The 26,601-nt window shown below is 42.4% G+C and overlaps 1 protein-coding gene and 1 long non-coding RNA gene across 11 annotated transcripts in view; one reads left to right on the forward strand and one right to left on the reverse strand.

The window, feature by feature from the left end:
• PRDM10 (PR/SET domain 10) overlaps nucleotides 1–26,601 on the forward strand; it is a 69,616-nt gene that overhangs the window by 31,455 nt on the left and 11,560 nt on the right. For all 10 annotated transcript variants that reach the window (XR_010592959.1, XM_065568960.1, XM_042851941.2 and 7 more), the window contains 7 exons: nucleotides 961–1,078; nucleotides 2,296–2,425; nucleotides 7,951–8,178; nucleotides 20,138–20,485; nucleotides 22,448–22,603; nucleotides 24,455–24,634; nucleotides 25,785–25,895. Coding sequence is in view for 9 of the 10 variants with exons in the window: in XM_065568960.1 (XP_065425032.1) it covers nucleotides 961–1,078; nucleotides 2,296–2,425; nucleotides 7,951–8,178; nucleotides 20,138–20,485; nucleotides 22,448–22,603; nucleotides 24,455–24,634; nucleotides 25,785–25,895 (1,271 nt within the window). In the remaining variant the exon portion in view is untranslated. The remainder of the gene's footprint in view (nucleotides 1–960; nucleotides 1,079–2,295; nucleotides 2,426–7,950; nucleotides 8,179–20,137; nucleotides 20,486–22,447; nucleotides 22,604–24,454; nucleotides 24,635–25,784; nucleotides 25,896–26,601) is intronic.
• Nucleotides 10,455–26,601, reverse strand: part of LOC112059011 (uncharacterized) — a 33,562-nt gene continuing 17,415 nt past the window's right edge. Inside the window, exons 5-6 of the long non-coding RNA XR_006174878.2 lie at nucleotides 12,652–12,758; nucleotides 10,455–11,162 (exon numbers count right to left, since the gene is read on the reverse strand). This is a non-coding gene — a long non-coding RNA (uncharacterized LOC112059011). The remainder of the gene's footprint in view (nucleotides 11,163–12,651; nucleotides 12,759–26,601) is intronic.

The raw sequence follows: 26,601 nt of genomic DNA on the forward strand, positions 1-26,601 counted from the left end.
GCTAGCAAAATGCAGTCAGGGAGGCGCATGGGAGGAGAACAACCACTGTGCAAAATGCTTCCCGAGTCCTATGATTCTATGATTATGACCCATTATAATGGTTCCAATCCTTCAGGCAAAAATTCAAATAGGAATCTTACCTATGCCGGAGCTCCAATATGGGGCCCTCCATTTGCTGTTATAACACTAAAATCAGGATAATTCAGCCTCATGCTAAGAGCTTCAGATTATTACCAGAGGGTGGGCACAGATTTTCCCCCCATGTATATGGGTATATTACTGGGGGCTGCAAGAGTGGGGGTTGCTTTTCTCTGAAGTGTCAGGTCACTGATGGCGGTGGAGTCCTGTACTCAAAGTACCAATGGTAGGATCCAGTATGATATATCTGTGTTGCAGTTGTTTTTCTGGGAAGTTTTGCTGGACAGTGTAAAATACAATAAAACCTAACCTATACTAAGGAGAACATCCTCACTTCCCTCCTGTCTTAAATAACTGCTTTAGAGTCTCAAGGAAGTTTAACCACATATACAAAGGAATTGATTTTTGCTGGTCCGATAAGCCAAGCTTACGTTTCTGGGTGTGTTGGCCTGTATTTTTGTAATTATTTACTTGAAAGACTTATCTGTTGTTTAGAAATGCAGCTTAATGTAGGGAATTTGTTAGGTGGGCAGTGTAAATATTTAATCTCCCTCTGGCCTTCAATATAAACGTTCCTCAGTCCCATTCACGACCCTCTGCCTTTTTCTGCAATCAGCTGATGTCAGCCTGTAGATCAGGGGTGCTAAGGGAAAAGCTTGCAAGCCACATAGAGCTATACAGTAGAGTGATTGCAAGACACAGTCTTCAGTATGGAAATGTGGCCCGCAGAGACTACTGGGGACAAAAGGACTTGGAGGAAACTTGGGACATTTAATTGTTGATGACTGAGATGCTGTCATTGATACTTCCAACTTAATATAGTTCTCCGCGACCAAGAGAAGAACTGGCCATGTTATGAATGCAATCGTCGCTTCATGAGCTCAGAACAGCTCCAACAACACCTCAACTCCCATGATGAGAAGCTGGACTTCTTTAGCAGGTATTTATGATTTTGCAGAAACTGAATTTCCCAACTCCCAGCACTTTATATCCTGACTATTGATAGCACTAGTGATAGGTGAATCTCAAAAGGTCTGGCTTTATTATTAATTATATAGCACAGTAGCACTCCCTGCGTCCATCACGAGTACAGTAGTAGTTATTTGCAAACTTGTGACTGGGACCCAGTGGAAGTTTAGGAAGTGGTTGAGATCTCTTGGAGATCTCCGTGTACCGAAGCTGCAGCGGCGCTTGTCGGGAATGGAGAAAACTAGTAAAAGAAAGGGCCTCTGAACCCAGGAGTTTACAGTCCCACTCAGACAAACATGGGACAATGGCTCAGGCAAAAGAATGTAGGGAGATATCACTGGGGAAGTGATTGGCATAGGTGGCTTTGTATAAGAAGTGATTTGAAGGAAGGGAAGGGCACTTGTTATGTGGGAAGTCGGGGTACAATCCTGTCCTATTAAAGTCAGTGAAAGTTTTGCCGTTAACCTCAACAGGGCCAGGATTTTAGCCGTTTGGATGCTTATCAAATTTACCCTGACCTCTTGAGTCTACAGAATTGGGCTAGAAATCTCAAGAGAACCAACCTTCTAATGACATTTCTGGTGCATCAGCTCCCTGTTGGGCCAGAAATTGAAAATACAGAAATGTCCAAAAATTACAAGTGAAAGGTTTGAATCTAGAAATGGATGGCAGGTCAGCAGGAGAGAGGGAAAATATCTCTTGTTTTTTCTGAACTTGATTGCATCTCTCTCATTAGCAAGTAAGTGGGTGCTAAAACATCCACATAAAAAATGGAACCCCTCAGATTGCTGTCTGACATCAGTAGAGAAGCATCTTTCTTGGGACAGATGTTATGCTTTCAGGTTTTAATGTTTTCCAGGATGCCTAGAGGGCTGCTACTGGCAGTCACTGTAGAGGATTTGATAAGAGCCAGTAGCTCCACTGCTTGTCCCTACAGTCCCACATCAAGTGACATATGTTTGTTTGGCATGGGGTTTTATTTCCATTGGGGGGGTGATAGAAGTATGCACCAACCAGAGACCCGGTTTTTGCTCCCAAGGTTTCTTCACTTTTTATAATTTACTGGAGAACATTATTACTGAATTGACTGGGTAGTTTAGGCCTGATTGCTTAGAAAAGGTGCAGGAAAAGCGTGGTCTCCAAATCCATGTCCTCTTTCTCTAACTCGGAGCGCTGTATGTTCTGCAGAGCAAGAGGCAGAGGTCGCGGGCGAGGAAAGAGGAGGTTTGGGCCAGGCAGACGGCCAGGGCGCCCCCCGAAATTCATGCGCTTGGAAGTAACCAGTGAAAATGGGGAAAAGTGTGAAGAAGGAACTCAGGTATATTTGGGGGAGCGGTGGAGAAAAATGTCATCTACGATGTAATCTCTTGATTTATGCCTGTGTTACTGAGGGCAGAATGCGGCCGCTAGTTTTTATTGTTCTGGTAGTTGCACCTCAGTCTGGGGAAAGCACAGTAATTTATTTCTAACTTGCATTTCTACAGCCCTTTTTATCCCAAAGCAATTCACCCCTTACTGGAAAACAGCTACGGGATGGAACCTGGCAGCTGTTTAACAATGCCACAGTAGTGACAGCATTACACAGCTGTGTGGGGTGGACAGTGGAAAAGGTCAGCTCCAGTTGAAACTGCAGGGGGAATTTAGGAAAGCAGTGGAATTTGGCTGGGACACTAGGACCAGGTCTACACTAGAAACTTGCTATATAATAATGTTGGTTAGGGGTGTGATTCTCTACAATATTTTTATACCAGCCAAAAGCCTGAGATGCAGTTATACCAGCATAAAAGGTTCTTTTTCTGGTACAGTTTATTTCATTTGGGGAACTGATATAAGCTATCCCTGCAAAAAAAACCTCTCTTTTGCCAGGATAAGGTGCACCTCACCTGGGAGGTGGGGGAGTGTTGCTGGTATAGCTATGCCAGCAAACTCTTTCCAGTGCACATCAGGCCTAGAGTTAATGCCCTTCTTTTTACGAAAAGTGTCAAAAGTGATCAATGGCTCAGTTTTATGTCTCAGATGAAAACTGACATCTGGAGCAATGATCTGCCCTTTGGCATGTCGCTGGGGCATTGGTTCAGTACTGACTCAGTGGGAAGATTGCATCCATTGCATACAAATGACTCTATTGCATCTTTTAATGCAACACTTAGGAAGAGGCAGATCTATGTAATTGGGGACTCCCTAACTAAGAAGAACAGATAGGCATGTCACCAGAGCTGATCCAGAGAACAGAAGGGAGCTAAGGTATGGGATGTGAACCTGAGGCTGTAGAGGATCCTAATGAAAGCAGGAAAGAATCCACTGATTATCATCCACGTGGGAACAAATGATACTGCTAGATTCTCACTGGGGATGTGTTAAGGAAGACGATGCCAGGCTGGAGAAGATGCTTAAAGAAATGGAGGCTCAGGTGATCTGTAGTGGGAAGAGGAGAGCAAAGGCGAGACAAGATTAAGATGACCAACAGATGGGTCAGGCAGTGGTGCTATAAGGAGGGCTTTGGGATGTTCGTCCACTGGGAGGCATTCTCGAACAGAGGACTGTTCTCATGGGATGAACTCCACCTGATCAGGGAGAGTAATGGACTTCAAGGGTGGAGGTTGGCACAACTGATTAAAAGAGCTTTAAACTAGGAATTCAGGAGAGACAGCTGTAATCTCCATGCCTGATTCCAGTATTGAGTGGGAAGAAAATCAAGTAAAGGAGGATACTGCAATGGAGAATAGAACAACAGCGGGTAGGAGAATGGACATCAATAGGAAAGATGGTGCCATTTCCACTGACAGTAACAGTCAGGTAGGCGATACTGGCAGAAAAATGACTGTACCTAATTTGGCAAGAAATCTGGGTGAGGCCAAGCAGAAACAACAAAGATGTTTGTACAACAATGCAAGGAGCCTAGGTAACAAAATGAAGGTACTAGAACTACTGGTGCAGGCAGCGAAACCAGACATTATAGGGATAACAGAAACATGGTGAAATAATAGTCATGACTGGAATACAGGCATTAAAGGGTTCGTGCTGTTCAGGAGAGAGAGAAATAAAGGTAAAGGTGGTGGAGTAGCATTGTATATTAATGATGAGGTAGACTGTAAAGAAATAAGTGATGGAATGGATAAAATGGAATCTATTTGAGTCAAAATCACTTTGGGGGAAAATGTTAATAGAGGCTCTGCTGGGATGGTGCTTGAGGGTCTGCTACAGACCCCCAGGATCCAAATTGGATATGGCTAGAGACTTGTTTAATACTTTTATTGAAGCAAATGCTACTGGGAATTGTGTGCTTATGAGAGACTTTAATTTCCCAGCTATAGAGTGGAGGACAAATGTTACTAATAGATATTCCTGGATGTGATAGCCAACAGATTTTTTTACCAAATAGTCACTGAACCAACAAGAGGTAATGCCATTTTATAGTTAGTATTGGTAAGTAGCAAAGACCTCATAGGAGAACTGGTTATAGAGGATAACCTTGGTTTGAGTGATCATGAATTAATTCAGTTTAAACTAAATGGAAAGATAAACAAAAATAGGTCTGCGAATAGGGTGCTTGATTTCAAAGGGCAAACTTTAAAAAATTAAGGGAATTAGTCAGGGAAGTGAGTGGACTGCAGAACTCAAGAATGTGAATGTGGAGGAGGTTTGGAATTACTTTAAGTTAAAGTTGCAGGAGCTATTAACAGAAAGCCTACAAGGAATGGAAGAAGGAGTGGATCAGCAAGGAAAGCTCTCTTTTAGAGATCAGAAACTGTAGGGATAAAGTGAGATCTGCAAAAGCCAGAAAGGAAATGCAGATCTAATCTGCCTGGATTTCAGTAAGGCATTTAGTACAGTTCCACAGTGGAAACTATTAGCTAAATTGGAGAAGATGGGGATTAATATGAGAATTGAAAGGTTAGTAAGGAACTGGTTAAAGGGGAGACTACAGTGGGTCATACTGAAAGATGAACTGTCAGCCTGGATGGAGGTTATTAGTGGAGATGAAATTTAATAAATCAAAGTTAAAGGTCATGAATTTATGGAATAACAACAAGAATTTTTGCTATAAGCTGGGAATTTACCCGTTGGAAGCGGCGGAGAAGAAAAGAGACCAGGGTATATTGGTCGGTCACAAGATGACTATGAGCTGTCAGTGTGATGTAGCCATGAAAAAGGCTAATGCAATCCTAGGATGCATGAGGCAAGGTATTTCCAGTAGAGACAGGAAAGTGTTATTACCATTGTACAAAGCACTGTTGAGACTGGAATACTGTGTGCATTTCTGGTCTCCCGCATTTAATTCAAACTGGAACAGGTGCAGGCCTACTGGAAGATGATCAGAAAAATGGAGAACCTGCCTTACAGGAGAAGACTTAAGGAGCTTGGCTTGTTTAGCCTAACAAAATGAAGGCTGAGGGGAGACATGATTGCTCTCTATAAATACATCAGAGGGATAAACACCAGGGAGGGAAAGTAGTTATTTAAGTTAAGGGTCAGTGTTGGCACAAGAACAAATGGATATAAACTGGCCATCAACAAGTGTAGGTTTGAAATTAAGCAAAGGTTTCTAACCATCAGAGGAATAAAGTTTTGGAAGAGCATTCAAAGGGGAGAGGGAGGGCAAAAACCCTAACTTTTGTCAGACTGAGTGTGATAAATTTATGGAGCGATTGGTACGATGAGGTTGCCTACAATGGTATATGGCCTATCCACAAGCGCTATTACCACATACAGTAGAACCCTGTTTATCTGACCCTCCATTATCCAGCTCTCCATATTAACCGAACAACCAGCGCAGACAGGTCCAGAAGTGGGCAATCTCTCCTGTGGCCACTAGATGACACGGTAGCCCTGCACTTTCCCATTATCCAGATTATCTGAATTTTTGATTATCCGATCTGGTTCCAATTAGATCGGATAAACAGGATTCTGCTGTATCTGTAACAGCTGGACACGGGACCCTAGAAAAGGAGTGCTCTGAGTTACTACAGCGAATTCTTTCCCAGGTGTCTGGCTGGCGGGTCTTGCCCACATGCTCCAGGTCTAATTGATGACAATATTTGGGGTCGGGAAGGAATTTTCCCTTAGGTCAGATTGGCAGAGATCCTGGGGGCTTTTTGCTTTCCTCTGCAGCATGGCGCAGGGGTCATTTGCTAGTTTGCACTAGAATAAATGGTGGACGCTCTGTAACTTGAAGTCTTTAAATCATGATTTGAAGATTTCAGTAACTCAGCTAGAGGTTATGGGCCTATTGCAGGAGTCACTGGGTGAGGTTCTATTGCCTGCGATATTCAGGAGGGCAAATTAGATGATCATGATGGTCCCTTCTTGCCTTAAAGTCTATGAGTCTAAGTCTGTCATCTGGCACAACCCTACTTGTCTTAGCAGACAAGGCTCAAGGTGGTATGGCCACAGATAAATATAATTAAGTAGGTCCAAAGGATAGAACTGCTACTACACTCTACAACAGGCACCCTGTGAACACTGCGCCATGTCAACTCTGAGTGCCATAGGAACATCACTGCTAGGGATGGGGGCGGACATGGTGTAGCACAGCATCTCATTTAGGAGGCTCTCAAACTCTGCAGCCACTATAGCTGTGGTAGGGTTGGAGAGTACTCATTACGCTGAGTAGCACAGTGAAAGAGACCTGATGCCCTCCTGACTCACATTGACTCAACTCAGTGCTGTGTGCTATCCACTGCTTAAACGAATGGCCTTGCCCAGCCTTTCGTAGATTTTAAGGTCAGAAGGGACTATCATCATTATCTAGTCTGACCTTCTGCGCAGAACTTCAACCAGGAATTCCTCATCAAGTTCAGCAATTTGTGGGAATTTACCAACCAACCCGGGATTTGAACCTTGGATCCTCAGATTAAAGGTCTCCCCTGACTGAGCATTCAGGGCTCGTAGCTGGATGCATTCCTCCTCGCAGCGCTCTCTTTCTCCTCCCCTTACTGCTGAGCTTTGCCAGGACATCTCTTGAGCTTAGATGCCCTTGGCTCCCCATTCCATGGCTTTCTTCTTACTCAAATTTCTCTAGTTGTTTTGTAAGCAGTTAATATAACAATCAATTATTTTTCTTAAGCTATTGGAATATTCCATCCCAGAATATTTATTGGAATTTGTCAGGGAGGAGAATGTGGGGTTTGGGGCATTCTGCTTCTCACTCCCAACATCCCTTCCTCTTCTGAACTGGTTCAGAGAAACAGAAAAGCAGCTCTGCTGTGTAACAAATGTAAATTCCACACACAGTTTGGTTTTGCTGCTGCCTAGAGAGGTGGAGACTGGGAGTCGGATATGAAAATAAACAGGGCACAATTTTATGTCCTAGTGTCTTACTCCCAGCTTCACCACTCCCGTTAGTTTGCTGGATCAGGCAAACTTTGAACATGAAAATATCATCATATTTCAATTCACTTGACAATTAACTTGCACAAGAGAGAGACCCTCTGTATTTCCCCTGAGGCCTCATCTACACTAGGATTTTCCCTTAAAATTTCCCACTATGGCTAACAGGTTCATCTCCCTTGGTAATAGCAATGGTAGGACACTAATGTAGCTAGGCCACCTGTGGTTTAACCCCTGTGTCATGAGCAGGCTTGGATAATATGGTGGTTAGAACATGGGCTCCCGCCTGCAGCACCAGCTACACTACTGCTCCCAATGTTGCTACCACTGATGGAGCCGAACTGCTGTCAGCAATGGGAAATTTTAAAGGAAAAAGGCAAGTACAGACCAGTGTAATGAGTGTGATCATTTTAACAATATGCAGAAATCCAACCACCTGCCAATTGAGTATTATTAGAGCCTTTCTTGCTGGGTGAGGGAAATAATCACTGGCTGTGTGATTTGCGATTTCAGGACTTGCTGAATTTTTCCAGCAAGGGGCAGTTTGATGAGGCTGGACAAGCCACACTGAATGGGCTGGAACAGCAGGAGCAGACCCCAGTGCCACCAGAGACGCAGTCGGCACTGGATCAACAGCCAGAAGGCCATCCAATGCAACTCCAGCAGCAGCATGATGAGAGCCCGGTGCCTACGCAGAGCACCATGACAGCAGATGACATGCGGCGAGCAAAGCGCATTCGGGTAAGTGAAGATGATGGTGGCCCTTGTCCTCTCCTGCCCTCTCACTTTGCTTTAGGCAGTGGAAGGCTTGGTTGGCCAGTCAGGCAACAGCTGGTCTTTTTCTCCAGTGTAGTGTCTGTCTTCAAATCCCAAACACAGCATCTCAAGCTCAGAAAACTCCCTCGCTCAGAAAGTAAGACAAACCTAATACAAAGAGTTAGTGTGTCATGAGATGCTAGTGAGATTTGGACACCAGTTGGAGCTGGTTCAATTCCAGCACAATAATTCTTTCATAGAAACATAGTCCATCCAAGTTGGCAGGCAGGAGCGCTCCGGACAGCCGTCCAAATCATGGTGCTGTGGCATGGACTAATGGCCTGTTCAGAACACCATCTGCGTGTCTCGCAGATCTGTTGGCTTTAGAAGTCGTTGCCAAAGAGGCATTGTGTCCATTCATTCCTATGATGATGATGATGAAGATGAAGATTTGTAATGATAAAATTATTTCTTTGAGTAGGAAACCTCCTCCCTTTAAAAGCCTGTGCTGAGAACTTTACATACCAACAGCAAACACTTTGAACCTGTGCTTAGTGGCAGCTGAGAAAGCTGCTTTTTCCACCATGTGTGGGAGGGAAATGATTCAGGCAAATAATCCTCCAAGCCATGTAATTGTGAGATTGGTTTATTTAGCCTAAAATCTTTTTTTTTCCCCTCCTCCATGTGTAAAATTTTGATTACAGAAGGAAACAGCTGCAAACAAGTTGAGACTTCATTTTTAGGGGATGAGAGAAAGAGAGAGAGGATTAAAAAAGGAGACAATGAATGATTCTTATGGGGGACACTGAGCCAGATTTTACTCTCAGTGTCCACCAATGTCTATGTGACAGCATTGATGGTGTTACTTAACAGATACAGTGACTTAACTAAGAGCAGAATTTGGCCAAGTCACACTAAAAATGCATGAGTGTGAAACTTATTAAATGCTTGGCATCTACGAGTCACTGTTCTGTGAAGTGGTCTTTCTTTTGATCTTCCTCTCTGTTGAAAACACTAGACTAGTAATGGTGTGTTTATGTAAGTCCACCAGACAGCTGTAACCCAAGAACACTGGGAACATGGCTGGTAGTAGCAGACAGTGGTGGTCAAACTATTATAGAGTAAGGAGCCAGCTGCTGAAGCTCTGACAGTAAATAGCATTGGACCAGTTCCCAAGGCCTGGTCCACACTAACCCCCCACTTCGGACTAAGGTACGCAAATTCAGCTACGTTAATAACCAGACACGATAAATCAATCCCAGAACATCGATTGCCTGCCGCCGGACCCGGAGGTAAGTGTAGACGTACCCCAAGTGTGTCTTGATTCATTTTGCATAAGATAGTACAACTTCTGTCCTAAAAGGTGCAGCCGTGGGTGAGATGGGGAGAGGTGGTTTCATTGGATTTCTTTAATTACTGGATTTAAAAAGGTCTGAAGGTCTCACTCTTGGTTTGGCGGTAACGGGGAAAAGATTGACTTGGTTTGTCTCATGCATTAGCCTGTTTCCTGGAAACTTGAGTTTGGGTCACAAGTGAGATGAGTGTGGTGGTGATTTATTCCTCAGTGACATGTTTGTATCACAGATCTCCTTCCGCAGCTCCCCTTGCAGATTGGCATATTTGACAACCCTTGATTAGCAGAGCCCTAGAGATGTATGGTTCTTCCAAGCAGAGGTTCTTCAACTCAAGGGGGCATTGGAAGAACTGCATGTGGGATGGTTGCATAGAGCCTGCCTAGGTTATGTTAGACTGTGGGCAGTTCTGTCATTCAACCTTAGATTTTTAACCATGAAAATTCACACCGTACTGTGACAGTTTGTCAGAACTTACTCTTCCAATGTGTGCGTGCAATCCACTGTGCCCTGTTATCACAGCGTGTGGCTAGGAAATGTCATAAACCAGCAAAGGGAAGCCCAAGTTATGGTTTCAAATATGTAAAATGTCATTTATTTTTAAAGAACGGATACAAAATTTGTGGCTACCCATTGGGACCTGGAACTAGATAGCTGTAAGTCACCCTGATTACTTAGATAGGATTTCTTACTCAATAGCAATAACTTGCTGCTTGTCTTGACCTGACAGTTGAGAAACTATATAAGAGATATGAAAGTAATTTTATTTTCATCAATCAAGCTTTGTGAACCTCTTCTACCTTTCTAATAAAGGAATAAAGCATGAGGTGATGGTAGGACTGCCCCCCTTCAGGCAAACAATTCCAGTCAAAGATTTAAAAGAAATAATTATCATGAAGAAGCCTTGTGTGATTTTTTCCAAGCCTTTATTAGGCACAAACCTCAGTTTTACTATGTCTCCTTCTGTTGCACTCTGAAATTAAACATAAAAAGGTATCCTGGAGTATGAGTAATATTAAAAAAATAATAAAGCTTTTACATATGTTCAGACATTTGCAACCTAGATGTAACTGAGGGTGCTTTGTTCAGTGAATTGATGTTCTTTAGAAATGACATGATTCTTTTATATCTGCAACAAAGGGGAGCAATATTCTTTGTATTTTAAATAACAAAACTTCTGCATTACAATACACAGTAATAATAGACTAGCTCTTAATGGACGTTTACACTTGTACCATTGCATTAGTGTTTATATCATCCTGTAGGATGCAGCCTCTTGAGAAAAGCATAGTAACATAAACCTATGCGTATGCAAGGCTGACAGTGTGTCCAGTAGAGGGCAGTATGCATGTAGGACTTGATCCAGCCCTTGGCTTCAGTGGGGGCTGGATCAGGTCCACACTGAAGGAAGTACATAGATATATCTGTCATTCCTCTCTTGGGTTTCTTGTTTACAGCTCTGGCATTGATTTGCCTTTGCAGTTCTAGAACTTGTTGCCTGAAGTAGACATGTGGAGGGACATCACCTTTTTGAATGTATTCCATGAAGTAAATAATTCTCTTGAGACATTTTCTGTTTCATTTACTTGTGCAACATCACATGGCGAAGATACAAAGCTGTCATAACACAGTGTTACAACAATCAATATAAATATAAGACTTGCATTTGGAAAGCACCTGTCAAAATCAGGACCATCCTACATGTTTTGGGAAGGTACAGATCTACTTACCAAGAAGGCTACTATTTTTAGGCTCTACGTTAGAGGGAATGGCTTAATGGTTTAAATATCTAGTTTGAAACACAGATTCACTGGAACAATAGGTTCAAATCCTGGTAGGGTCAACACATGCCTTCTTCTGTAGAGTTCATGGAGTTTACTCTGCGGGAGACTTGAGATTAGAGCTTAAACACTGAGGTCCTGCCTTGTTTTGGGTGGACACTAACGACCCTATGGGACACTTTTTGTAAGAGTAGGGTGTGACAGACTGACAATATACTGGACAAACCTTATGGAATTAAGATAAACTTTATTGAATGAATTTAAACCTTATTGAATTAGGTTTAATACCTTGGGGTCCATTGTATTAAAAATGCACTTTTTTATGTGTCATTGTGGAATCACATGTAACTCATCGAGGAGGAAGGGGATGCAAATGTAATTCCTCCGGTTATCAGCTCTTTGAAGCTCCCCACCAGAAAGGTTCGGCTGTACTAGTTCAAACTGGATTCTTCACTGACCAACAGACAAAGAAACGACTTTTGGATAATTAGCCTGGTTTTACACAGGCCCAGGGCTTTCTTCTTGATCCCATAACTAGACAGGACCCCTGGCCCACAGCAGGTCCCAATCCTCAGGGAAGGGCTGGAAGAACTGGGCCTAACGAGGCACCATAAGACTGGAAAAAAGCAACAGAGGGTTCTGTGGCACCTTTAAGACTAACAGAAGTATTGGGAGCATAAGCTTTCGTGGGTAAGAACCTCACTTCTTCAGATGCAAGTAATGGAAATTTTCACAAGCACATAAGACTGGGTGCTTGTTCTGAGATGAAGCTGTGATGAACTTGAAACCTTGGTGGGATGCTGAAGGACTGCTCCTGCAAGAACCCATTTTAGAGTTGGGGTGATCTCTGGTGGCCTGTTAGCACGTGTGTAGGTTCTTTTATTGTTTGTAATGTGTTTTGTCTGTAGTGCTATTACCTTAAGAATAAAAGAGGCTTGCATAAAAAGAGCTTTGTGGTAACTATACTTGTGGGCAGTCACACTGTTAGCCGTCTCTGAAGAGAAAGCCAGCAGGCCAGTTTGAGCAGCCTGTCTCTGCTGGGAATAACATGGTGAAGGCAGGGAACTGTTCAGCCTGGAAATAGCCTCTCAGAAGGACATGAGATGCGTGTCTCCCCTCAAGAGGGGTGACGGCCAGAGGAACCAGTGGGTGTCCTTGCTGAAACATAGGCGGAGAATACAGGTGCAGTTGCCCTGAACTGTGACATAGGGGGTTACATCATTGTCCCTGGCTAAAATAAATGTTTCCTACCCACTGTTGTGCACCATCCAATGTGTTTGTTAGTTGCCACTCTCTGGATGCATTTCAAAAATGGCTGTACTTACCTAGGCTTGATCCTGAATGTTTCTCCGTGTGGATGAAGCCCTACACTCATGCAGAACAGCTTGCAGGACAGAGGTGCAGTTTGTAAAGCACAATGGGATCCTTCAGGCTGAAAGTCACAATGGAAATGTAAGAGATTATTAAATTCTGACGAGTATCGACCAGTAGGACAGCACTTAAATAAATCACTACCCGTTACTTCTCAGCAATCTGATCCTGGCATCCATAACCTCTTTATCTTCCCATAGCTACCACTTCTTGCCAGGCACATTTCATTCTCACTGAGACTCTGAAGGGTTCATTATATAATTTTTAATAAACATGCTATCTGAGAAAACATGAAAGGCAGAAAGACAGTGTGTCTTAAAGGTTATCTGTGATTTTCATCTTCACTCTTACTCACATCTTAACTCCTTCTAGGCAGTTATTAACTGAAGGGCAAATCCTGAACTCCCTGCTTAGCTCTTACTCTCATTGGGAGTTTTGCCTGAGTGAAGAATGAGCTAGGACTTCCAGATCTGGCCCTGACTGATAATGACCCACAGGAGACTGATTTCTGCCAAAGCCAAGTCTTCTGTTTTACGGTCCATTTCATAACATAAATATTTTTCTCTCCCCCAATGCTGCCTGCTCAGTTGGAGCTGCAGGTAGGTTTGGTTTTTATCCTGTGTCTAACCTAATGGAACGAAACAAAATTGCCTGCCATGTCATTTTGTGCAACCTCTGCTTAATGTCTCCAGATGGAATCTGCGTTGTTGATGGTCTTGTGTTTGTTCTTTTGTATACAGATCATGCACAATACTGAGTGTCATCCCAATAACTATGTGTTTGCATAGTTTCTCTTAGTCCCCTTCAGACTGATCCACTGCAAGGAATTAATAATAATTAGCTCTTTAAAAGATGTTTAAATGAATCATCCAAAACTTTAAGCTGGGTATTTAATGGGCTGTCCCTTTGCGGCCCCTGAACCTGATTCAAGTCTGTCTGGTGCACCTCTGTGTACCTGATTTTGGTAGTTTATGTTAGGCTTCAGTGGCTTTAGTAGTCTGGCAGAGTGTGGACCATAACAATATATTTTACACCTTTCTGTCTAGTGCTTTTAACAGTTCCCACTTAGGAAATACCTAATATGGAGTTGCATGCAATTTGAAAGAAACATTTTCAAGTACCTTGGGTTTGACCCGCCTTAAAACTACCTTAAATGTGGTGGTCAGTCATATAGATTCATCTAAATATCTAGTTTTCTAGTGAATTAACATTTCTTGTAATGACTATTAACAGGTATTGTGGTAATAAGCTCCATAGTAATGCCTCTAAATAAATAGTTTTTAAAAATGCAGCACTCGGTTGTTGATAAATATATTTCAACAGCTACCACCACTTGTGCTGGACTCCCAAACGTTCATTGTTGAAACTTTAGGGGGTAAAATCCTGGACCCAGTCAAGTCAAATGGGAGTTTTGTCATTGAGTCAGGATTTCACCCTGGGTTCTTTAGCAATAATTAAAGAGACACTGGTCAACATAAAACTAATTTATAAACAAAATATCCCTTATCTATGTTACTAATAACAACTACAGATATTACAAGTGGGATCATTTTAAAAATCAGGTATACTTTTACTATTTGCTGTTTACTTACTTTGAATGTAAATGCAAAATATTATGTATTTATTTATATTTTAAAATGTGCTTAGCAAATATCTTTAAGCATACTTACATAAATAACACATTCATTAAATAACAAAATAACATACAAAAATTATGCACATCACTCAGTTTTGGCTGAGACTAGTCTGGTCAATATCACTTACGTTTCCAGTCAGTTTCACTTTTCTGGTTCTCATGGCACTAGCACCTTATTGCAGTGTTTGAGTTTATAACATAGTGAAAGGGGAATGTTTAAATTCAGAACTAAATATGGAAAACAAACAAGCAACCGCCTCCCTCCCCAACCAACCGCAAAACCAACAACAACTAGAGAAACATATTTACTGATAATAGGTTTTGTAAATCCCCTTACTTTTTTCAAACTCTAAAGTATTATAACTAGTTGACAACAGTGCTTTAATTAACAAACTATCTCCAGAGCAGATCTGGCATAGTCATGATGTAATTATACATATAGGGTAGTATACAGGAAGTGCCATGCAGGATCAGGCACAGGGTCCAGCTAGTCCAGTATTCCTTCTCGAATACAATATGAGTACCAGAAGTGTCAGAAGAAGGTGTAAAAATCCCACAGATGTGAGACAATCTGCCCCTACATTAGGTCTCATCCTGATTTCTAATAATTAAAGATTGGCTTACACCCAGCTCCATTAAACCATACAAAAAGGAAACGGGATGGATCCTGGAATTGGTAGCTGGGAATCAGAACCTTTCCCTCTTCTTGATCATCTATTCAAATTTGATGACCTTCTTGGTCATCAAACCTAATCAGAAGAAACTGGAGAAGGGACTCATCGCCATCTTATAGCTGCTTTTTGGCCTGCGTGAAATGGGTCTCAGTCCAGTTCCCAGTGAACAGGTGTTTACATCATTATTGGCCCACATTGATTGCCTCTGCTGCGACATTCATGAATATAAGGGGAGAAAAATCTGAATCAAGATGCAGTGGGCTGCTCTGAGAGTGGAATTTTGTTCTGAAATTAAAACCAAGCCTGACTGCTTTTCTAAAAGGCTTTGTTCATTTCAGTTCTCAGTCACATCTTACATACTATCCCATCAAGGAAGAGCCTCATTGGCAGTGGGTGAGGAATCTGAATGATGTAGCGATCTATAAAATAAAATCCAACAAAAGATATTTCCTCCCCCACCTTCTAGCTATCTATGGTTTTCTTTAACTGCGGGTAGATCTTTTGTAACACTTACGTACAACCATGCAGAGTGTGGCTTCGTTGTTTCAAATTCTGCAATTCATTACACTTAGAGTTGAAAAGGGAAAAGGACAGAAGCGATAAGAAAGGAAATATGATTTTTAAACTTCTAAGAGATAAACAGAGGAGAGTATAAAAGTCTCCAAAAGCCTGTTTATTGATCCTCATCTGGGGTAATGAGCGTAGCCTCTTTGACATCAAAGGAGCTATGGCAGCTTATTCTGGATGAGGATCTGGCCTTCTGTTTTGCCACCGTGATAAAGTATTTGTGTTAAATACATTAAGAAACAGTATTGGAGGAGATAGAAATTTGAATTGCATCTGTCTAGATTGTTTGACTTCCTGGTAAATCCCTGTAATTAGCAGAAAATTATGCATGTTTTTATTTCAAAGCACAAGTAAATGGTTATACAAACAATAGAAACATGTAAACCCAAGATTATGGGACAGATTGTATCACTGTGTGAGTGCACGTAGGGAGTTACACCTGCTTACTCTAGGAGTGAATTTGGCCCAGTGTTTCTTAAGAGAAATGTTTCAGAGTAGCAGCCGTGTTAGTCTGTATCTGCAAAAAGAACAGGAGTACTTGTGGCACCTTAGAGACTAACAAATTTATTAGAGCATAAGCTTTCGTGGACTACAGCCCACATCCGAAGAAGTGGGCTGTAGTCCACGAAAGCTTATGCTCTAATAAATTTGTTAGTCTCTAAGGTGCCACAAGTACTCCTGTTCTTTTTAAGATAAATGGTTTTTTTAGCTGTTAGAGGTGGGGACTGTGAGTCAGCACTTCTGGGTTCTGTTTCTGCTTTTGTGTGACTTTGGGCAAATCACCTCACCTTTCTTTGCCTCGGTTCCTCCATCTGTCAAAGGGAGATAACAACACCTCTCAGGGAAACTGTGAGGTGTACTTTCTCATAATTGCAAAGTGCCTTAAGATCCTTGGCTAAAAAGGGGAACAAAGAGGACCCCAGGGAATTACAGACCAGTAGGCCTAAATTTGATACCTAGAAAGATACTGGAACAAATTAGTAAACATTCGGTGTCTAACCACCTCGAGGATAAGAGGGTTATAAGGAATAGCCAGCATGGATTTGTCAAGAACAAATTCCAAACCAACCTATTTTCCTTCTTTGACAGGGTTACTGGCCTAGTGGAAGCAGTGATATATCTTGATTTTTAGTAAGGCTTTTGACACAGTCCGACATAACAGTCTCATAAGCAAACTAGGGAAAGTGGTGTATATGAAATTACTAGAAGGTGGGTGCACAACTGGTTGAAAGATCGTACTCAGAGTAGTTATCAATGGTTCGCTGACAAACTGAGAGGGTGTGTCTGATTTGGTCCCTCAGGAGTCAGTCCTGTGTCTGGTTCTGTTCAATATTTTCATTAATGACTTGGATAATGGAGTGGAGAGTATCTTATAAAATTTGCAGACGACACCATGCTGGGAGGCGTTGCAAGCACTTTGGAGGACAGGATCAGAATTCAAAATGACTGTGACAAATTGCAGAATTGATCTGAAATCAACAAGATGATGAAATTCAGTAAAAACAAGTGCAAAGTACTTCACTTAGAAAGGAAAAATCAAATGCATAATGGCAAAATGGGGAAAAACTGGCTAGGTGGTACTACTGCTGAATCTGGGGGTTATAGTGCATCACAAATTGAATATGAATCAACAACGTGATGCAGTTGCAAAAAAGGCTATTATCATTCTGGGGGGTGTTTTTAGGAGTGTTGCATGTAAGGCACTGGAAGTAATTGTCCTGCTCTTCTCGGCACTGATGAGGCCTCCCCTGAAGCATTGTGTCCAGCTCTGAGTGCAACACTCAGAGGAAAGATGTGGACAAATTGGAGAGAGTCCAGAGGACAGCAACAAAAATGATAAAAGGTTTAGAAAAGCTGACCTTTGAGGAAAGTTAAAAAAAATGGGGCGTGTTTAGTCTTGAGAAAAGAAGACTGAGGGAGGACCTCATAACAGTCTTCAAATAAGTTAAGGGCTGTTATAAAGAGAACGGTGATCAATTGTTCTCCATGCCTACTGAAGGTAGGACAAGAGGTAATGGGCTTAATCTGCAGCGAAGGAGATTTAGGTTAGAATTAGGAAAAACTTTCTAACTACAAGGGTAGTTAAGCTCTGGAATAAGGTTCCAAGGAAGGCTGTGGAATCCCCAGCACTTGAGGATTTTAAGGACAGTTTGGACAAACACCTGACAGGGATGGTCTAGGGTTATTTGGTCCCTGCCTTAGTGTAGGGGGCTGGACTTGATGTCTTCTTGAGGTCCCTTCCAGCCCAGTATGTCAATAATTCTATGAAAAGTGCTGTAGGATTTTGAGGTATTATTGTGTCTTGAAATAAAGACCAACCACCCCAAAATTTGACTCAGTAACTGAGTAACATGCCCCCAGTATAAGAGTATCAGAGGGGTAGCTGTGTTAGTCTGGATCTGTAAAAAGCGACAAAGAGTCCTGTGGCACCTTATAGACTAACAGACATATTGGAGCATAAGGTGCCACAGGACTCAGTCGCTGTTTACAGTATAAGAGTGACTCCCAACTCCAGTGAAGTCCATTATAAGGCACTCGGGATTTCAGCTAAATTAATCACTGGTGTCGCTGAACATTCCAAAATCTTCTGATTGTGACTAGAAATTTTCCTTATGTCATGGGATGGTGTCTGAGATTACATGGGAAAAGGGAAATGTGTGTGTGTGTATATATATATATATATATATATATAGTGTTTTGTCATTTTCTATAAACAGTTGCCGTTACGTTTCGCTTTTACTGGAAAGAGTGGACGGTTTCCTCCTTTACAGTTTAGACAGTGGCGAGAACCATTCAGATTCTCTTCATGTGTCTGTAGCCCAGTACTCCAGAATAACTTCCGAGGTGCCTTCTAATTCTGACAGAGCAGCTTTGAACCCTGCTTCATCAGTATCTGCTGTTTGACACTGACTCAAGAGTAGCAGCGCATGCCAGCCAAGAAGTCCCATAAATAAAGGAGAGTGGAGATGGTTTTAACCAGGGAATTTTGTTCTCTAAGACTCTGTTTACTCTAAAGCATGCTAATAACGAGCATGTTCAAACACAGTAACTAGCAGCATTCTAGCTTTGTTTCCCTGACTAGCATGGATGTGGATTAAAAAAACAAAAATTAGAGAAGCTGAGTGGAAAAGAGACAACAGTAAACACTGGAAGGGAGATCCTGTCTTGAAAGAGTGTAAAAATTCCTTAGATTTCAATAGCACCACAAGAGAAATTGCTGAATCCGCAGACTATTTCAGTCCTCTGCACTGTAATATGGGATTTCATATTTGTCAATGTAGTCTGCTCCCATATGCACTGCCAGCCAGCATAAAAAGTCCCTGGCCACTACTGAAATGCAGGCCCACTGGGCAACCAACTATTTCCACAGGTTGCAAGTCCAGCTGTGACTGCTCCTACAACAGCCAGAGCAGGGATCAGGAGCTGAGCAGGGCTTCGCTGGATTTGTCTAATCTAGAAAGCAGGAGAAGGCAAGAAACAGCAGTTGTTAAATGTTATAGGAAAACTAGATCAAAGGAAAACAGACACTGAAAGAGGGGGCGAGAGAGAGAGAAGAAAAGATATACGGTAGAAAGAAAGAGAGAACGAAAGAAAGAAATGGAGTGAAGGAAAAGGGAAAGAGAAGGAAGAACATAGCAGGAGATACATAGTAAGTTAATTTAAAAATATATATTTAATAGAGTTTAATGTCTAAACATTGTAATGAATAAAAATGCAATTAATGCTTGATTAGATATAATCAAATACCTTTGATTGGCCACAAAATTCTACCAAAGCTCTTACCAGAACTCTGTATGTGTTTCTCTGTGAGTTCACTTCTCTACTTCACTCACAAACACAAACACACTGTGCGTTTAAGGGTAGAATTGTATGGGTTCCCCACAAGATATTACGTGTTGCTCTTGAAGCTGCCTATCTGGCCCTGCTGTAATGTTTTTAAAACTCTCATTCCTCTTTTTTTAACAATACCGAGAAGGTTTAGGTTAGCACAGAGATCCACTTGATCCAGCGTTATTAGTTAGGGGCCAGGCTAAACCACTGCTGCAGATCTCTCTGATGCTCCTTGATGCAGAAACCGACCCCCCAAAAGGCTGCAGATTCCCAGAGGCTCTGCTAACAGACAATGCGTATGAGTAATTGGGAGATGCCTCAATGTGGTGGCTAATCTACAAATATAAATACCCAGAACCTTGTCCTGAGAGATCAGCTACGATGTCCAACACCTCTCAGGCTCAAGCCCACTCTGGAGATGGAAGAGTGAGTTTATGTTACAGAAAAATTATGTGTCAAAATGTGTTTAGAGCAGGGCACGGGGACTCAGGACTCCTGAGTTCTGTTCCTGGCTCTGCTACAGTCTCACTGTGTGACCTTAGGCAAGTCTTGTAACTGCTCTCTGCCTCAGTTTCTCCGTCTGTAGAATGGAGATAATACATTTCAACCTCAAAGGAGTCTTTTGAGATTTAACTGCTCAATATCTTGGCTCACTTAAATTTGACAATACTTGTATGTAAAGTCTGTATGTGATAATAAACACTGATCTTCTTTCTTGGGTGTGTCTTTCAGAATGCAGCTCTTCAGCATCTGTTCATCCGAAAGTCCTTCCGTCCCTTCAAATGCCTGCAGTGTGGGAAGGCGTTCCGGGAGAAGGACAAGCTGGATCAGCACCTGCGATTCCATGGGCGGGAGGGGAACTGCCCTCTGACCTGCGACATCTGCAATAAGGGTTTTATCAACAGCGGCGCTCTGGAGAGTCACATGAAGTTCCACTTGGACCAGAAAACATATTCCTGTATTTTCTGTCCTGAGTCTTTTGACCGCTTGGACCTGCTCAAAGATCACGTGGCAATCCACGTCAATGATGGCTATTTCACCTGCCCTACCTGTAAAAAGCGCTTTCCCGATTTTATCCAGGTGAGTGCTGTGCTGACCAGAAGCAATGGCTTCCAGGTCTTTGGCATGTGTAATGCTTCTCAGTACTGTTTCCATTCAGGCCAGCTTATGCTGTAAGTCTGTATGCTCTTACAAGCTAAGCAGGATCGGTTTGTGGATGGGAAAACTGACAGCATTGCAGGAAGTAGTCACGTTCATTTTGTAGATGGCACTTTTCCCTTTTGGTCAGTAGTGACCCAATACCCCAGCATGGTGTAGTGCGGTTGGTGCAGTCTTTTGGACAACATGAAACAGAATTCTTGATCGTACATGGTTGTTTGAGATGCATGGCACAACAGGTTTTTCCCTCATGCTGGATGCAGTAGACATCAGAATGTACACTTGTCCCTAACTACTAAACTTAGATATTAAAATGCGTTATATATTTAAAATCCCCTGGCCTTTTTTGCAAGAGTAATGCTGTTGACTCCAGGGCAGTAATTCAGAGCAGTTCAGTATGTTCTGCTTCCATAAATTCCTCCTGTAGGTTCAGTTGAGTTCCTCTTCATTTCCACATTCCATACAAGTAGCTGCGTTTGAGTTGTGGGCGATGTAACCCACAATTTGTGCAATTTGTGGGGTCCTTCAAGATGAAAGACATTACAGAAATTTTAGAGGACTGTTTTCTTGCTTGGTGAGAAAAATGTAAACCTACCTTACATACATTCATTACACTTAACATGAATAAAGAAAATGATATATATCTCACTAAGGTACCATGACCGGAGACTAAACACGGAAATCCAGTTTCAAGTCAAGTGATACATCCCGGAACTGATAGGTATTATCCAAAAATTCAAAGAAGAAAAGACGGGGGGGATTATTAATAAACCCCTCCACCCCAAAATAATCCAGCCTCTGTTAACATGGAGCAGAAAGGAAATAACAAGCTAATTACCTAAGCTATGACCATCTCCCCCATCAATTTTCCAGTTAAACTGATCTAGTAATGGAAGGGTTCCCAAATCCTTTCCACTTTTTCATATGCTGCTGTATGAATAATTAAGTCCAGTCACTCTGGGAATTAATTATCAGAAATCATGGTCTACTTCCCTGAGTAATTATTGTTGAGCAGATACAGATACCAAGTGGCTCCATGGTGCAGGAGGAAAATAAGGATTGCGTCAAAGATCCTGTTCTTTTCAGTGCTGGGATTTGGAATTCCAAGCCTTAACAGCTGTTTTATTAAAGATCTTGCTGTGCATCTGATGAGACAAAGACATGCCTAAAACATGCAAAGGAAACTGCATGCAGGAAGGTGTTCAAAATGAACTGCTCCCTATGTTGCGTGCATACTGTAACTGCTACCTAATTCTTTCTGATCCAAAGGAATTAATCTATGTTCTCAGATTTCCTTCAAATGAAAGAAATAGAGGGAATGAGCATCAGCTAACCGTGTAACTTGAAGATGTTGGTCTAGTAAAACCATTGCCACAACATCAGCCATCCTTTTTTATTATCTTTAAAATGCCCAATCATGCAATTGCAGGTGCCTTCAAGAATCATTCCTAGGGAGATCCGAGTGTCCATGCAGATCTGTAACAAAGATTACGAGGATTCATTCATTATGCTGTTAGCATCTGTTAAGCTATTATCAGGACCCCAAGTGTTCTGGTAAACCACATCTTTCACACTGAAGAATTGAGGTTTCCCTAGAACAGACTAGAGAACTCTTAAAAACTCTTCCCATCTCCACATCTCCCAGATATGCAAGAGAATAGGATTCCAAAGCACCACTAGGGAATTGCTTTGTCTAATGTGTTCTTGGAAACTGTTATTCAAGGCTGTTCGGTTTCTTGTGCTGATGGATTCTATCCAAAGAACAGAGCTTCAGTAGTAACCAAGTCTCCCCCTAGTGTTGCTAAGAGCTGCTGCGACGGTTCCGTGGTCTGTTTGCTCCATATCTTGAGTGCCCTGAGTTTTCTGTGTCGTCTTCACTGCCAGGTGAAGAAGCATGTGCGCAGCTTCCACTCGGAAAAGATTTACCAGTGTACGGAATGTGACAAGGCTTTCTGCCGTCCCGACAAGCTGCGGCTCCACATGCTGCGACACTCGGACCGCAAGGACTTCCTGTGCTCCACCTGTGGCAAGCAGTTCAAGGTAACATATCTAATGGGCTCTGGTGTTCCCAAAGCGATACCGGAACAGCATTTTCTCCCTCCTTTGTCAGCAAGATTGTCCTCCCAAAAACAGAAGCAATCAGCACGTGTAGACATGCTAGGTTTGCATGCAGATGACATGCTAGGTTTGCATGCAGATTGCATGCACCGATCCATGCAGTGTGTGTGCTGCAGCATATGTTTTTGAATTACTCTCTCTGTCCTGAGCAAACAATTCAGCTCTTGCTTATAATAAGCTTGTTAACACCAACGGGCAGGTCCATCCTCCTTCCATCCACTTGTAGAGTCAGTTTGTTGCATAGCGTTAGTGCAAAGTGCCACCAACATTGTGCTTCCCATTATTTGGTTTAGGAAATCTTTTTTACTCAGATTAATGGACTAATATCCCAGACAAGCCACGAGAAATAAGTTATAAGAAGTGGCTATGGACATCTGATCCTAAAATTACAACTCTAAGTACAGAATAGACGGAATTAAACTGCTGTAGAGAATTTTAAAGGGACAGTATGAAACTGAACTGGACCAAAGGGGAGCAAAAATCTAATAAACACGTGTGAGAGATTTCTGGTAAGATCCACACTACAATAATGTTGTAAGTTTGGTCACCACAGCATGAAACTATAAGATGCTTCAGCCTCTGAAAAGTTAAGAAGAGTAGCAAAATGTGATCATAGCATCAAACTAGAAGGACAAATAAAACAATGGCATTCATGCTGCCTAGGGAAAGGGTTATTTTAGAGGAAAAGTGACGGAAATACTCTGTTTATGGGAGGAAGTATTGTGTAATGGGCTGTGCCCAAGAGTTGAGACTCCAGGCTTCCATTACCAGCTGTGATCTTGGCTTATTGTGCGGCGTTGGGCAGGTCACTTTAATCTCTCTAGGCTTCAGTTTCCCCATCTGTAAAATGGGTGTAATAATATAAATCCTATGATACCTCAGAAGGATAACAATGCCTATAAAGCATTTTGAGATGACAGCTAATGCAAAAGTGCAAAATGTTACTACATTGTTATAATTATAAAGCCTTTCACAGCATGGATAACATCAGCCCTAGTAGCTATTGTTACCATAATGCAGAATGCAGGACAAAGGTGCATAAATGGAAATGGTTGGGTAGAAAAAATGTACAACAGTGGGCCACCTAGTGAGGTCATTTTTAAGTAGGACTCCCACTGAAGTCAGGAAGATAAGTAAAAATGGATACATGTGCATCTTTGCATTGAACAGAGCAAACTGCAACTGTCCTCTGTATTTTCCCCTTATGTTTTGCATGTGTGTGTGAAAAGTGCCATAATTCAGCCCTGAGACCTCTACCCAGATATAGCCAGTGGAGGTGCAAGCCTCGTCTCTGCCTTTGAGGGACTATTTCTAGAGCTTGCGGGGGAGTGGGGTAGGCTTGGTCTCTGCAGCTTAGTCAGCAGTTGGGCTCTGCCATCAAGGGTTACATTTCGTGCCAACTTGTAGTCATGGGAACCCTTTGCCACTGGGAACTAGACTGAGACCCACCAGCTCATCTCTTAGAGACCAATGAACTAGCATTAGCCAGGTAACAGCTTTCAGTGCCTGCCAACCATAAACTTAGAAATGAAAGGTGTTCTGTAGCTTCTTACTGATCCAGTTCTCCAGTCAGCTTCTTTAATAATGAAGGTGCAGCCCACAGAAGCAAAAGTTCCCAGCATTCCATGCTCTATCCATATCTTAGCAGCCTGCTCCACATTGGAGATGACCGTTCCAAGAATGGACCTCTCTCTGGTATGTTTTGGCCACTCCTTTAACAAACAAATGCTATAAAATTGATTTTTCTTCCTCTCTGACTGTTGTCCTAAACAGAGAAAAGACAAGCTCCGGGAGCACATGCAAAGGATGCATAATCCAGAAAGAGAAGCTAAGAAAGCTGATCGAATCAGCCGCTCCAAAACCTTCAAGCCTCGGATAGCTTCCACCGACTATGAGAGCTTCATGTTCAAGTGCCGACTGTGCATGATGGGCTTCCGGAGGAGAGGCATGTTGGTTAGTGTCCTGATGCTCTTGAGATCTCTGCCTATGAACGTTTGTCAATTAGGAATGATTTACTACATAAGTATTTAGCTTTAGTGAATAATAAAGACATGCCTGCAGACTTCAGGTGATTAGAACAGAGGAATGCTGAGAAAGAACTGCAGGAATTGTAGTTCTTACAAAGGATCCTCTTTTTGTTTCTTTCCTTTCTTTTTGGCGTATCCCCATGGTATATAAGCATTGTGATGTATAATACATCCATCACAGTGCTATCTGGGTACCAAGTTTGAGATTAGTAACACAATTGCATAGTCCAGATGGGACAGGGAGGCTCCACCGCTCAGTTTCCAGACGCTCCTCTATTATTTACTAGGAAGTTTGTTTTATTCCTCTGTCCCCACTACTATTTCTCTCTCTTTTCTCTTTTTTTTTCCTCCTTCCTGTGAGGGATCTCACCAGCCTTTGCCACTGAGGGAAAGCTTGTGCAAACACATCTGTATTGCACGCCACAAGGGCTCAGGCTGGTTGTGATCTCTGCTAATAAAGAGTTACATAGCCAAGGGGCTTCTGATGAGGACACCTTGTTCCCAGCCCTGCAGAATTTGACCCTCTTCTCATCTTATGTGGATCAGGCATGCACATTCTAGTATCTGCCCCACAAGAAATAAAATGCCACTTTGGGAAACAGTCCTTGTGAGATTAGTGGGGAAGGATGCTCAGTGCATTGGAAACCTTGTTACACACACAAACTGTAGTGCTGCCTGGAGCCAGCAAATTCTGGAGTAATGCGAAAAATCAGTCTGAATCAGACTCCCGCCTGGGTTTTCCATGGCACTGGCTTAAACAAAATTAAACTAGCGTGTATCAGAACCATTCACCAAAGGAAATTTGTGTGAGTATATTTTTGCTTTTTCCAATAGCAAGTCTTTCAGCCATAGAAACTGGAAATGGGATGCAGGGTGACTAGGTTCACCTTCAGTAACTGACCACAAATGAATGTGAACCCCAGTGCCATCAGATGGGTAGCAGGGCTGCTGGTTAGCAACGTTTTGGTGGGGCACTGTACTGAGGAATCCATACTCCCTGTGACCAAGAGAAGAGTCCATTGTTTAGCTTCCAGCTGTAATATATTCTCTTATTCTGCTTTGCTTCTTTCTCTTAGGTGAATCATTTATCAAAGAGACATCCAGACATGAAAATAGAGGAGGTGCCAGAGCTAACATTGCCCATCATCAAACCCAACAGAGATTACTTCTGTCAGTACTGTGATAAGGTATGTAAGGAAGTCACCAATCAAAGCAACAAGGAGTCCGGTGGCACTTTAAAGACTAACAAATGTATTTGGGCATCAGCTTTCGTGGGTAAAAACCCACTTCTTCAGATGCGTGGAGTGAAAATTACAGATACAGGCATAGATATACTTGCACATGAAGAGAAGGGAGTTATCTTACAAGTGGAGAACCAGTGTTGACAAGGCCAATTCAGTCAGGGTGGATGTGATCCACTCCCAATAATTGATGAGGAGGTGTCAATACCAAGAAAGGGAAAATCGCTTTTGTAGTGGGCCAGCCACTCCCTGTCCCTAATCGAGCCCAAATTAATGGTGTTAAGTTTGCAAATGAATTGTAGCTCTGCAATTTCTAATTAGGGGGTTGCACACTTTGTAGCTTCTGTAGGCTCAGCTTCTTTCACACACCACAAGCTCCTTGCACTGTTGGAGCCCACGGGACTAAAGGTCTGGTTTTCAGAGGTGCCACGAACCCGCAGTTTCTTTTGACTTCAGCTGGAACTGTGGGTGCTCAGCACTTGTAAAAGGGAATTAGGCACCTATTTACCTTGAAGGATCTGGACCTAAGACTTTTTATTGTGTGCTATCCACTTCTTAGCCACATTCCAGTGATTCCCAGTGTTCGGTGTAGCCTGCAGCTTCTTCTCCTTTACCTTTGGTGGGTGCCTGCTTTTTCTGAGTATGGCCCACT

This window comes from Chrysemys picta, chromosome 16 (genome assembly GCF_011386835.1).
Source record: "Chrysemys picta bellii isolate R12L10 chromosome 16, ASM1138683v2, whole genome shotgun sequence".
Taxonomy (NCBI): domain Eukaryota; kingdom Metazoa; phylum Chordata; order Testudines; family Emydidae; genus Chrysemys; species Chrysemys picta.